Source organism: Sinocyclocheilus grahami, unplaced genomic scaffold, assembly GCF_001515645.1.
Source record: "Sinocyclocheilus grahami isolate Dianchi unplaced genomic scaffold, SAMN03320097.WGS_v1.1 scaffold126.1, whole genome shotgun sequence".
Taxonomy (NCBI): Eukaryota; Metazoa; Chordata; class Actinopteri; order Cypriniformes; family Cyprinidae; genus Sinocyclocheilus; species Sinocyclocheilus grahami.
The window spans coordinates 4,124,583-4,138,007 of NW_015505305.1; the positions used below are offsets into that span (position 1 = coordinate 4,124,583).

General features: G+C 38.9%; 1 protein-coding gene across 6 annotated transcripts in view; it reads left to right on the forward strand.

The window, feature by feature from the left end:
• Positions 1 to 11,043, forward strand: part of LOC107590269 (netrin-G1-like) — a 104,319-nt gene extending 93,276 nt beyond the window's left edge. For 5 of the 6 annotated variants that reach the window (XM_016278960.1, XM_016278961.1, XM_016278959.1 and 2 more), the window contains 3 exons: positions 935 to 979; positions 1,900 to 1,956; positions 10,247 to 11,043. In XM_016278960.1, the coding sequence (XP_016134446.1) occupies positions 935 to 979; positions 1,900 to 1,956; positions 10,247 to 10,485 (341 nt within the window). In that variant the 3' untranslated portion in view covers positions 10,486 to 11,043. The remainder of the gene's footprint in view (positions 1 to 934; positions 980 to 1,899; positions 1,957 to 10,246) is intronic. The other variant, XM_016278963.1, reaches the window with a different exon arrangement.
• Positions 11,044 to 13,425: the final 2,382 nt, after the last annotated feature.

The window sequence follows — 13,425 nt, forward strand, 5'->3', positions numbered from 1 at the left end:
AAATTATTTGCTTTTCATCTTTAATTTCTCTCATAAAATATTACTGGAGCTTGAACTGAAAACTCATAGTTAAGTTCACGGAATTCCCCAAATCACATGGAAAAATAATAATTTCTCCCAATGTGATTGGACATAGAGGCCATTTCATAATGGGTCTTCAAGATGGTTTTACTCTGTCAGTAACCTGCGTTTGCATGCATTCCGAGTCCCCAACCACCATGCTATGTCCCTGGTGAAAAAAAAACTATTTCAAATTCATAGACGTGTCCTTACCGGAATTCCTGCACCCTGTCCTCGTTTCACAGTGTGTCCCACACACTGAGGTCAACCACGAAGCAGCACATAAGGGACTTAACCATGTTTGTGTTGGATGGATGGAGCATTTGGTTTGGCCCTCTCACTTTAGTGCTGCCTCTGACATTGACACGAGACTGCTCCATTCCCAGCCTTAATATTTCCGCCTCTAAGGAAATGAATTGTATGTAATTATGAGGATATTCCCATCAAATTGTCATTTCAGTTGTTAGCTCTTTTTTGTCATACAGAACCACACTTCAAATGAATCAATTTGATCAGTTGAACAAGCATCTCAAGCGACCGTAATTACACATGCGCACAATCCAGTCTCACATGGTGCACCCGAAAGACTGACAGAATTTCCCTTCATCGCTGTCAGCCGTCATTCCCATGCATTAATATAGAGTAAGCCACAAAACACAGCTCAATTACATACAATCTCTAGAGATGATCTGTGATTGGTCTATTGGTTGCTTCTTCTCATCGAGCCTAACAGCTCAACTTTATGAATGACTCATCTGGAGATGTGTGTAGCTGTTTATGTGTACATGAGTCCAGACTGGACCCGTCCTAGTGCATCTAACATATGACAGCCACTGCATTCAATTAACACCTGATTTCTCCTGTATGCATGCAGTTCGGCAGAACATTTCATCCCTAGGTGTCGCTAACCGAAATCAAGGTAGGGTACATTTTTAACTTGGATACAATTTCGTTTGATCTGACTCACAGAACAATTTTTAGGCTGTTGTAAGAGTGAAACAGATTCAGCAGAAGTTTGCTGACAGCTAGTCTTTTTTTCATATTTGTTGTACTAAATCATTCCAGATGGACAAAAGTCTTCTTTTTGCTTTTTCTCTTTCACGTACCAGTTTCTGACATGTCTGAAAGCTGTGAGATTTTTGAGCAATCAGCATTTCTAAGAAACAAGCTGAACAGCCATAAAGACACACACAATGATTTAAAGCGTTACGCCCTCCATTTTAATTACGCATGGCGCTCTCTCTTGGGCCCCTTCAATATTTTCTCAGTCCTGCTGGGGAGTTTTCATAGATAATCCATTGCGCAGATGTCCAAAAAAAGAAGCATCACACAAACAACGGTCCTGAATAAACAGCGTTTTTGATTGAATTGGGGGTTGGAGGTTAGTAAAAGACATAATGCTCACTGCCCCTTGGTTTGTTTTGTGACTGCAAGATGAGCTGATAACTTTGGGATTGTTCTGAGCCCTGTTGTTCTGCTGCTGAGTCGGACTGACAGCGGGACGTGGGGATCTAAGCCTTACGCGCTCTCACACAAGAAGTCTGGTGAAGCTCAACTAGACTAATGCCAGCTGAGCAGTTTCTGCCAGCAATTCAGGCTTTTTCTTTTCTAAAGCCATCGAAAACTTCCAACCACAGCAGCTGCAGTGACTGAAACGTGCACTGTGTTCTTTTTGTGTCTTTTTTATTATTTATGACAAAGCAACAGGATTTAAATAGTCAAAATTCTTGTTTTATTGTCAACTTCATGCTTTTGGTACAGACAGTATGTAGTGTTCATATTATCATTAGGGTTTCTGTTGATTTAATATGTTTTTATTTGATTTATTTTGTCTAATAGCTCCTCAAGTTGTTTTGTCAACTGTTCCTTCTGTACAAGCTGCAAACAGTAAGAGAGGTAGGAGGACTAGATTCATATACTCTCACTATTCTGTGTCAGTGTATGTTGTCCGAATTACCCCCTTCACCATGCCCTGAATGAATCTAGAGTCATGTACCTTCTGTACTTGCAGAACACCTACCCTTGACCCTACTATTCCCACTTTGCATAGTATCAAGATATACCAGTAAAAAGATACTGATTTTAGTGTATTTAGCCTACTTAATTGTTTACTTTATTTTATGATCAGCTCCATCCTGAATCATCATGGAAGCTCTGTACCAAATTCCTTAGAGACACAAGTCTTTGAAAATGGAAGAGACGGATGAATCAGAAGGGAAGTGTTCAAATCATGTTGACTTTGTCAGATTAATGGGTTATATAGTGTTTCTGATCCGAGTGTGAATGAGAACATTGAATCTGATATAATTCCGCAGTGGCTCACAAACGAGAAGCCCGTCGATTTTATTTTTTTGTTAAAGTGGGCCCTCTAAAACATTTTCCAGGCAGAATGATTGACATATCCAGGCAGCTTTAGAGATCGCTTTACAGGAGATATCTCTGTCTCAACTCCTCCAGTCGGGGGACGGAGGAAAAGGCTGCAGAGGAGGCCTGACCTCAATCCAGATTTCGATAATGAGAAGCCCTCCATTTCTGCCGAAAGCCCTGGAATCATCTCAGGAGGGAGGGACGTGGAGGCTTTATGAGCGTAACTCAGTGTGAGAAGATTTGTCAGACCCCCTGGGTTGAGAGCACTGGTCAGTTGACCAAGTGTCCCTGGCAGGTCAGGGCAATGCCATCAGTTTGTTACGTTATGCAGCATCCGAGCATCGATATTCAACTTCATTGTGAAAGTAGGACAGACTCCTTGCGGGTCCTGGATAAACATTGTTTGGTTTCTTTGGAGGCTATGGGGAAATAGATAGGAAGTTATTTCTGATTTGCTTGTGCTATTTCTCATTTTGGAGCTGACAGAATCAATACTGGAAAAAAATGCTTTGTCTTTCATTTTTATGGCAGTAGTTTTGCGGAGAGGATACAGTTTGTGTACCCGTTTTCGACCTGAGAAGCTTTGTTATTTCGGGGGCATAGAAAATAGAAGCCATTGTTTTATTCTCGTGTTTGAAAGTTCCAGCTCCTTCACTACACCCTTCCATCATTTCTGTGAGACAACTCTCCATGAGCAATAGAAAATGAATACAGCGGATGTAAATTTCAAATCGCATGTGCACTTGCATTCTGCCGAGATTGAAAATTGCATCTGTTTGTGTTTAATTTCCGTGTAACATTCCTGTTTTTATTTTCCTCTTCATCCCTGTGGTTTGCTCGAGGTGAACTCTCTAATAACAACACCGCTTCTCCATTCATCTTACGGTTATCTTACATCTAATACCGCTTCTGCTGTTTCAGACCATCCAAACCTCGCATGCCATGGTGCCCCTCTTCTGCAGCGCCGCCGCAACTCGCACACACTTACCCTAAACACAGCCACATCTCTCTCCCCTTTTTGCAAGACTGCGAATGTTTCAGTCACTCCAATCGCTGCAGTTACATCGAGGTGCTAAACATCGTCATTTGCGTGAGCTGTAAGCACAACACTAGAGGGCAGCACTGCCAGCTGTGCAAACTTGGATACTACCGCAATGCCTCAGCAGAGCTGGACGATGAGAATGTTTGCATAGGTCAGTCCTCAGCACTCCCATCCACCAACACGGCTTATCGCACATCACACTTCCCCCAAATCTGCCATCTGGCTTTCTGTTTCTATTGCTCCATCATCCTCCATCACTTCACTCCCTTCTCTGTATCTGTCCATCCCTCTGTCGTCACCCGAGTCTCTTCACGCATGCTTGTGTGCGTCAGCAAAGTCACGTTGATCCAAATTCCCTCAAGTCTTTGACTACAAAACCAGCAAGTATGACGTGATGATCCACAGCAGAGTAGGAAAAATAGTGTAATTTTTAATGTTTGTTACAAAGCTAAGAAAAGGAAAAGAAGACGGTAGAGCGGAGAACAAGAACAGACATTAAGAAAAAAAGAAAGCCAGACAGGTGTCATTGAGAGACAGAGGTGATGTCTGCCATCACATTTCCCCAGTGAGGTGTCTGGGAGGGCTCGCACCCACAGAAAAAGGTGCTGCGTGTTGCATATGTCACTCTCGGAAAGAAGAAGCAAGAGAAAGAAGAGAGCAAGAGAGGTATCTGGGAGCAGGTCACGACTTTGTGACTTACACACACATCTTTAGGTGTTACAGGTCACAGACTCTGACCTCCACCTCAACCTAGAAATATCTGTAGTCACAGGAGGGACACAGAACTGACAAAATATGTGAAAAGTGCATCTTGGAAGAGGTTTATGTTCGTGTTTTAGCAAAGCATTAATAATTAATAAGCATTAACATCTTCTACTTAGAAATGAAACAAGTACCTGCTCTGTAGCAAAACCTTAAGGCTATGTTCACACTTGTAAAGAGTTCTGTTGTGCTAGGCATCTGAAAACATTGATGAATTTATACTGAAAAGAAGTAGGAGAATTTTAAAAAGGAATGATTAGTTTCCTCCAAAAAAGAAATGTTTAAGAGCAAATGGACTGCCGTGATCAGAAATGCAATTACACGGATCAGGCTACATGTCCAAGTTCTTCAGAAAATGAATCAGATTATTGATAATATTAAAACTTTTGCATTTTTAATACCCCTCAGTAGCTCAAAATCTGCTCAAATTAGTTGTCGTCTTCGTACAGTAGATATCGCAGAAATGCAGGTTTTGAATGGCACTTCAGCACCATAAGCAGAACCTGGTTATTTGGACAGATGTCTTTGGGGGATCCATGACCTGGAGAGTTACTGACATAGCCAAAAACTTATAGTCAACATGAAATCAAAATGTACTATTTACTGGGATAAAATCAAGTCACACTCTCTTTTTTCCGATCAGTATCTTGTTTTACTCAGAAATACACCATTAAAATTATGCAAGTAAAATGCATTGAAAATGCCACTTTATGTAGACTTTAATAAAATGGTCACCTTTAAGGACATTTTCTGTTGTATCAAATGATTTAATTATTAGATATTTCTGAACAGAATCAGTGTCAGAATCAGTGGACAACAATCGAATTGGCTAATCAGGAATCCTCCACCACGTGTCTGTCTTTCTGTTTCTCTTTTGTATGTTCCCTTTCCTTCATGCCACCCATCTTTTTTTTACACTCAACAAAATATAGAAATATATTCTTGTAAAAAAAAATTCAGAATGCACAGTGCAGTCATTCGGTAACGGTCAACGCTTTTGCATTATGGGACCAAGATGTTGAACATTCACAAACATTCGTTTTCCTTACTAAACTAAATGCCATTGTTTACATTTTCCACCCTCACCTTCCCCAGCTGATGCTTCTCATTTTATTCCTTCGAAATGGTAGATGTGAGGTAAATATTCAGTTATACATGTTATAAATCTGTCCTTTGTAGACTAGCAATGTGCATGAAGGAGGCAGCAGAGGCCCATTTTGAGAGAAAATGCTTTTTGTGTAGAGGGACAGAGGGACTTTACTCATGAGCTGATCTGAGAGGCTGAAGACCACAGACCCCATATCTCCACTGTGTGTATGTGTGTGTCTTGTTTCTACAGACTGTAATTGTAATCCCTTTGGCTCAGACACTGATCGCTGTAATGGCACAGGATATTGTAAATGTAAGGAGGGAGCGACAGGGGCTAAGTGTCATGAGTGTCTGCCAGGATATTTGTGGGACAATGGCTGCAAATGTAAGTAGAACCCCCACCCAACCTGCAGCTTCAGTCCCCTGCTCTCTTTTGCCTCTCTCATTCTCTTACCCTCCCTCCCATCTTCTCTCCCTCTTTTTACTTTCTCTGTTTGCTGCTGCTTTATTGGCTTACCCGGGAATGAGCAGCTTGGTTTGCTTACAGCACTTGGAAAAAAAAATATTGGACTGATTTCCATTCAAGGCTCAGTCACACCTGTTATACTGCCTTGTTAGAGGTTTAACTGCAGAATTAATTTTGAAGGAATTATTATAATCATTAATTAGCATAGTTTTTATTAATAGTATTATTGTAGAATTTTTCTCAAGCACAGAGATAAACCATGCAAACAATCCTCAGGCACAATCCCATGCACATGCATTTGCGCAGATGAACACAGACAGCTGAGCTAATATTTGGAGTGAGCAGAACATTTGACGCCTGCGCTGTTTTCTCTGGCTGTTTGCTGTTATGGCCACACTGTGATGGCTGGTTCTTCTCTCTTGGCTCCAAGCGCTGTGGTTGAAACGATCCGTAGGTCAAGTATTGATTTGTATTCTTCAATGGGCTTCCAGCATCAAAGGTCAACATTTACCCAAGCCTCAGATATCTCAAAGGGACATTGGCTGTAATAATGTGAGATGGACAGTCCAGTAAATATGTGTATATTGAGTTCATTGCGGCTTTGAACCCAACACAACAAGGCTGGTTTAGTGTGAGAAGCAGAAATTCACAACATCACACGAGAATAAAGTAAACCAGAGCGTTTGGTGCAAATAGTGACATGTGGCAAATGCACTTCCATTACTGTCTGTTCTGAGAGACATATTGGAAAGAAATAAAGAGGTGTGACTCTTTATACACATCCATCATTCACCAGCATGAAGATCCATTTCCATGTGACTGTTTCAGCCGATGGTATGTACTACAGTAAAGCACCATAACCATTTTAATTTGATGTTGTCATCAACACAGACACTTTTTGTTAGATGTCCTAGACAAGAGATTTAAGTTTGTTGCATTCATCTCATTCAAAGTCCCAAAGGCCATAATGTGTGTAATAAATGCAATCTAAGGCTCATTTTCCTGATCCCGTCTATCTGTATGCAGATTTCGGTATGCAATTAAAGCTCAAATCTTTCTTCAAATAAGCCTTTTCTTCCCAGTGCACCACACAATCTACTGCTGTTCTCAATAAATATGATCCCTCTTATCAAAAGCAAACCCAATAAATTGCTCAATTTATTCTCTTATTACCGTTTATTTACATGCAAGCAAATTGTGAATGCATAATTAGAGGTTGAGCACATTTTTCCTGCTTGTGAATCCACATGCTTTAAACATACATACCTTCTGTTGCTCTCTTAAAATAGGTGTTTATATTTATTAGATGAAAATGCCTTCTCGTGCATGGGCTCTAGAGAGTGTGGCGTAGGCTATAGAGGTTAAACTGTTTGTAGGACCAACAGCAGAGTAAATAGTTTCCGTTGGAAGTTAAAGGTGTTTGTTAGCGCCCATAACAGCTATAAATCACTGACACAATCTCTTCTTGCCTCAGCACCTTTTCCTGGTCATCAGGGGATATCAAACTGAGACAGAAAGAATTGAACTCACAGGGTGAACCAAAAAGACCCAAACTCTTGAGCAGAGGTGGGGGACTCGAGTCACATGACTTGACTCGAGTCTGACTCGAGACGCAAATTTAAGGACTTGTGACTTGCTTGACTAAATAAAGAAAATGACTTGACTTGACTTGGACTTGAGATCCAGTGACTTGAGACTTGACTTGATTTGACCTTCATGACTCGGCAGGACTTGACTTTATAACAACTCTAATTATTATTATTATAAATCATTGTGACATAATTTGGTAAACAAAATGCAAGCCACTGAACCAGTGGCAGAAGTGATCCGAGTCTGCGCAGTTCATGACACTGCACGAGCACAGTCAGGAACGCAGCGTGCCAAATACAGGGAGCAACAGAATCTCCCGAGATGTTTGGATAAACACTTCGAAACTGTATGCATTTACAAAGCCTAACATAAATATGAGATACATATTTGTATCTTGTATTTTTATCAATATTTTCTCAATTACAGACTTTAGCGGTATACAAAGTAGTATTTTGCCTATATTCAAAATGTTATATTTAAAACATTATTATTTAAAATGTATAATTAAGTTAATTTCTGAGGAAAAATTAATAAGGTCGTGTGGCAAAAAAAAAATGTGTTCCTGTTTGATACTGTGACTTGACTTGATCCTTAGAAGGACTCGACTTGACTTGCTTGAGGTGAGCCACTGACTTGACTTGACTTGCTTGATTTGTTTGTACTGTGACTTGAGACTTGCTTGAGACTTGATGGTAGGGACTTGAGACTTGAACATGTGTGACTTGCCCCCACCTCTGCTCTTGAGAGATACATTACCTGCAAAACTGTGCCTCTTTTAAGTCTTTCTTCAGATGAAGCACAAGCACACTCTTGCCAATGGCCACAGTTGTGGAAAAGGCAATCGATCAATTTGCTCTCTTTCCCTCAAAGAGGAGGTGTTCTAAAACTCTTTCCACAGACACAGACCACTCATTACCTCTTACTTCTTTCTGTACAATCTCCTTTTCATGAACAGTTTGGTAAAAGACAACATTGATGTCTCAATTGCAAACAGTCAATATGTCGTACACTTCTAAAGAATCACTTCATTTGTAATAGGAAACATCTACAGTAGTCTAAACGTGTTTTGGGCAATAAAGAAGATTTTAAATCTCCAATCCAGAACAATAAATCGATAAAGCCTCTTTAATAAGCAATACAGTTGTTTTTATTCATCATTTCTTTCTTAAAGGGCAGACTAAACATGGTAAAAAAATGTGCTCAGAGACAGCTGATGGTCACGTCATGACTACACCAGAGTAAAACATGCACTATTAAAAAAAAACAATTGGAAGTTGTAAATAAATCAATGATTTTTAGAATACATTTTACAAGAAAATATTTCAATCTTTCTACTTCAAAATTTTGCATTTTATTAAATTTATTTCCATTTCTGAGTGAAAATGGTTTCAAAGTAAATTCTGCACCAATTTTTTTCAGTGTACTGTTGTTGTTAGATTCTTTTATTAAGAAAATATTTAGATAAACTAATCTAATCTAGATAATCTAACCTAATTCAAACTCAAGTAGCTTAGTGAGTGCAACTAGGACTTGGTTATAATGCCCATATATTTCTGTACACTTGGACTCTGATTTCAACAAGTCTTTAAAGATCGGACAGAGAAGACTGAAACAAGTGAAGTGTCAAATTAGAATAATTTAGCACATTTTAATTTACAGTAATTATTATTAGTAGTAGTATTTGAAAAATTGTGTCAGTATGTACTAAACATTAAGAAATGTATGATTTGCCTACAAATACTAATGAGACTAATACTAATTAAACACATTCAATCTTTATGCATGTTAATCACAGATAATTCAAATAGCTTGTTCATCTTGCAGGTACAATTTCTAGGATTTTGTTTTGTGGTACAAATCTGGGTTTTCACTAGGGAACGATTGATCTGCATCATGATTGACTCAGCAGTGATGAACAGAGGGAATTATGGACACAAACGGGCTCATTTTTCCCTGACTCAACCATAAAGCCTGTATCCACACAGGAGATGGAGAGAGAGAAGCTGGAGACTATGTAGTTCTGCCAGCTCCCTAATCAGCCTGTTATGACTGGGAGAGTTACACCTCCTCTCTCTATCATCCAGCTTTTCCTGTCAGCTCAGTCCATCCCAAAATAGCCCAGTAACAGCCATTAAACAGATGCTGCAAAGCCCAAGACCTCTCAGAAGCATTCCTCGCAAACTGATAGAGGTCAATGTTTGTGTGTTAGATGATTATTTTCCAATCAGCAGGATTACAGTGCTTTGAAGATGTGAGAGGCATGGCTTGTTCATCCGTTTTTATTTGTCTCTGTTGGTTTTGCTAGTTTGCACAGGAATTTGTTTGCCTGAAGCTTGCTCAACCGCTTACGTCCGAGGTCTGGCATTAGTGTCCTGTTGTTAAATATACTAATGCACCTGATACACCTGTGGGGTACAGTGCCACCATGGGATGCAGAATTCTAGTCATTTTTCAGGGATTTGGAGAAAAGTCTGAGATCTCTGAAAGACATTTTCTTTATTTTTACTTTTTTAAATAACTATGTTGAGGTGGCCGTTGAGCAGGGATGCCTTTTTGAAACATTTTTAATAAAATCTCAAGAGTTCATTTTTCTGTGAGAAAAAAAGTCCATCAATATTTTTCACTTACGAATTTCTATTAATAATGATATTACGTTTTCTACTTGTGATTAATTTCAATCAATACTTTGCCTGCACTTTGTATTGACTCTTTCTGTCTATTTTCAGCATTATATGAATATATGATATCTCAGGATAGAGCTCTATGTAATCATAGAAGTGTTCATACTTGTTTGGGTGTAGCCTATATGTGTGTGTGTGTGGGGGCGGGGGGGTTGTCTTCTGCTTACCATTTTCCTCTCAATGCCACAGCCCGGGTGTGCGACAATGAACTTCTGCGTTGCCAAAACGGCGGTGTGTGTGTGAACAATATCCGTTGTCAGTGTCCTCCGGCGTACACCGGCCTGCTGTGTGAGAAACCGCAGTGTGAAAACGAGCCAGGAGGCTGCGGAGGGTCAGACTCTGGCCAGGCTTCCCTCCACCCCCCTGGGCTGATCCTGCTTTTGCTGCTGTGCATTCTGGGTCCCGTTTTCCACGTGGAGATCTGCTAGACCACAGTCCTTTGAGAGGCAGATCTCCAACTGTCCAGCTTCTTCTGTATGAGCAGCGCACCAGACTCACCGACACTTGGCCGGCCATGTGGAATGTGCCCAAATATCAAAGCGAAATTTTCTTATTGAAAATACAATAAATAATACATCAATAAAAATAGTATTTATAAAAATGGATTCAATATGAAAATCGAAAAGTAAAAAAAAAACATCAAGGTGTTATTTATAGAATTTACCTGAGCATATGCTTCATGAAGCAAATAAGAGGAAGTAGAGACGTGAACTAAGCCATAATAGATACTCACTCCCCTAACAGAGCGAGAGAGTGACAGGGATTGGAGCGGACAAGACTCATCCCTTTCCTCTCTTTATCACCACGGCAACGGGAGCTGCGTTCAGCCAGCGGCATGTACAAGTAAAGCCAGCTGCCGCCTCTCACCTGAACCATTCTGGGTATCATGTTGGCTGTAGACTGCTTTTGGCTATTGTGACACAGAGCGATGGAAAACTGTCTGGATTGTGTGAACTGGCAATTGCAAAAAAACAAAAAAGCAGTAATAATATGGAGAGAGACTCAAGTAAAGAAACAAGCATTCTTTGCTGTCAGTGCATTGTGGATATAAGGAAATCGATTCAGACTGTCACATTTGATCTGCTTTCAAATTGAGCTCGTCCTGCCAACACATCCCATCCCACCTTGACCCACCCTCGAAAATAAACTTTAGAGTGTCCTTTGTGTCAAAAGCCCCGTCCTTCCTTCGCCCTGTGCTTTTGTGAATGTTATTCTGTAACCCTTGATATTTTTTAATATATATCATTTTTGGGTTTTCCTTTAAGTCTGTGATGTTAGTCACACTCATGTGGCACACCCCCTTATCCTCCAAAAAACATGTCTAAAAAACTCATGATTTTGAAATGTGACAGACTGTCTGCTGAGGCCACGGTCAAAGATGGATGTTTTCACACAAACAGATGAAGTGCTTAGACAGTCATCAGTGTATTTAATTTTTGTATTAATACAGAAGTTATTTTCTTGACAGAGTAAAGATAATGTATAACATATACTTTTTTGTAATATTGCTGAAATGTGTTTAAGGGCAGCATTTTAGTGCATTCAATCAAGGTGCATACTGAATTAAATATCTGATTATGTTCGTCTGAAATTTTATTTCATTTACACTTTTTTTCCCCTTCAGTTGGATTGTGTAGTTTTCCTAAAGTATATTGGCAATGTGCTGGCATCAAAGAATATCAGTTTACATACAGTATATATACTGACGTGTAAAACAGAAAATCACACCAAAGGACATTCTAAATGTTTTCTTGTTGCTTTAACACTGAGAAATTTAAGTGAATAAAACTTTAAAAGGACTTTATGTTGCTGTGTTGTACTGTTTTATGTGTCTTTCATTGCAAAATGAAGAACCTAAATTGTGCCTGCGATGAAAGCATGATATATAATCGCATATGTCTTTATATAACACATGCATATAAATTGCATACTTTGCAGAATAGTGGAAAATGCTTTAAGCCTCAGAATTTTCTGCACACCATTTATCTCAAATTCAATACAGTAATGATTTGTTTCAGTGAAATGCATTATCGGATGGGCAGAATTAAATATTAACAGCTATTGATGTTTGTTTGAGAACCTGTTTTATGGAGTTGGTCTTGCCTGTGAGTAAACTGCCCATCTATCGCACGGGTTTGTTTTAAACAGAACGTTTTACAGCCTTTTTCACGATTATAAAGTGTGTGACAACACGGGCCTGCTAAATGATTCATTTTGAAGGAGATGCTCCAGAAACATTTGTCTTGTGGTTCTTAGTAACTAATTTATGACTCTCGTGTTTGTGTGTATTTTTATGTGTTTGTGTGTCTGCTTTGAAAACAAAAGAAATGTTGATGAAGTAATATTGCACTTTTATGTTAGTTATAAACCAGTCCACATAATATTTCATTTTGGAAATTCAGCATAAGTGACCAAATAATGACACTTTATCAGCTGTTTCTTTACATTAGAATGGCACTTTAAGAAATGGATGACAGTATTATTTACCAAAATTATGGTTGTTTTGAAAGATTTACTTGTTAAACTTTCAGTAAGAGCTAAAGTGAAATGGGCCGACCCAATATTCTGCATCTTTATGGCAGAGCAATTATTGGCAATCCCTGCAATAGTCTCTGTGCTATCACAGGTTACACTGATAAACAAATTACACAATGCACTGTGAACTTTTATTTCATTTTCGAAATTACAGGTTAATTACAATACCATATATGTATATTCTCATATATACATAGTTTCAACAGTATATGTGTAGTGAGTTTCAACAGTATTTTTTTTAATAATACATAATGCACGTTTTATATAGAAACAGTACATTTATATACAGTAAGTGATATAAAAGTTGTTTTTGTTTTCAACCATAAACCCTAAGAAAGATCAACTGGATCCAGAGATGCTCTTGTAGTTTTTTCCTGGCTGAGAAAAATAGAGTTCACCCTGTCTACATTTGTGTTATATTCTTTCAGAAATGCAACGTTCTCTTTATCAAGGCAGAGATATGCAACACTGATAAAGAGAATAAACAATTCAGTGCATCTATATGCTCAGCAGATCCACTGTGTATTCAACAAATTCTTTGAACCAAGCCAACAAACAGGCTCAGCCAAAATCAGCTGCATCATTCCAGTCGTTCACTCCTATTTATAGGAGCAAAGATATTGCAGATTATTTTCTAAAAAGATCCAGTGAGTGTTTTTATTTCTGCATATTTTATCACATTTATTTCTATTTTTCTTAAAGCGATGTGTCAAACTTCTTGCATCTGGAGTTAATCTGCCCTTGAACAAGGCAGCATATTGATTTTAAATCAGCTTTTCCATTTGTTAAGAAGTTCAGCTTCAGTAAACATGATCATTTTTTACTTCAAGCAC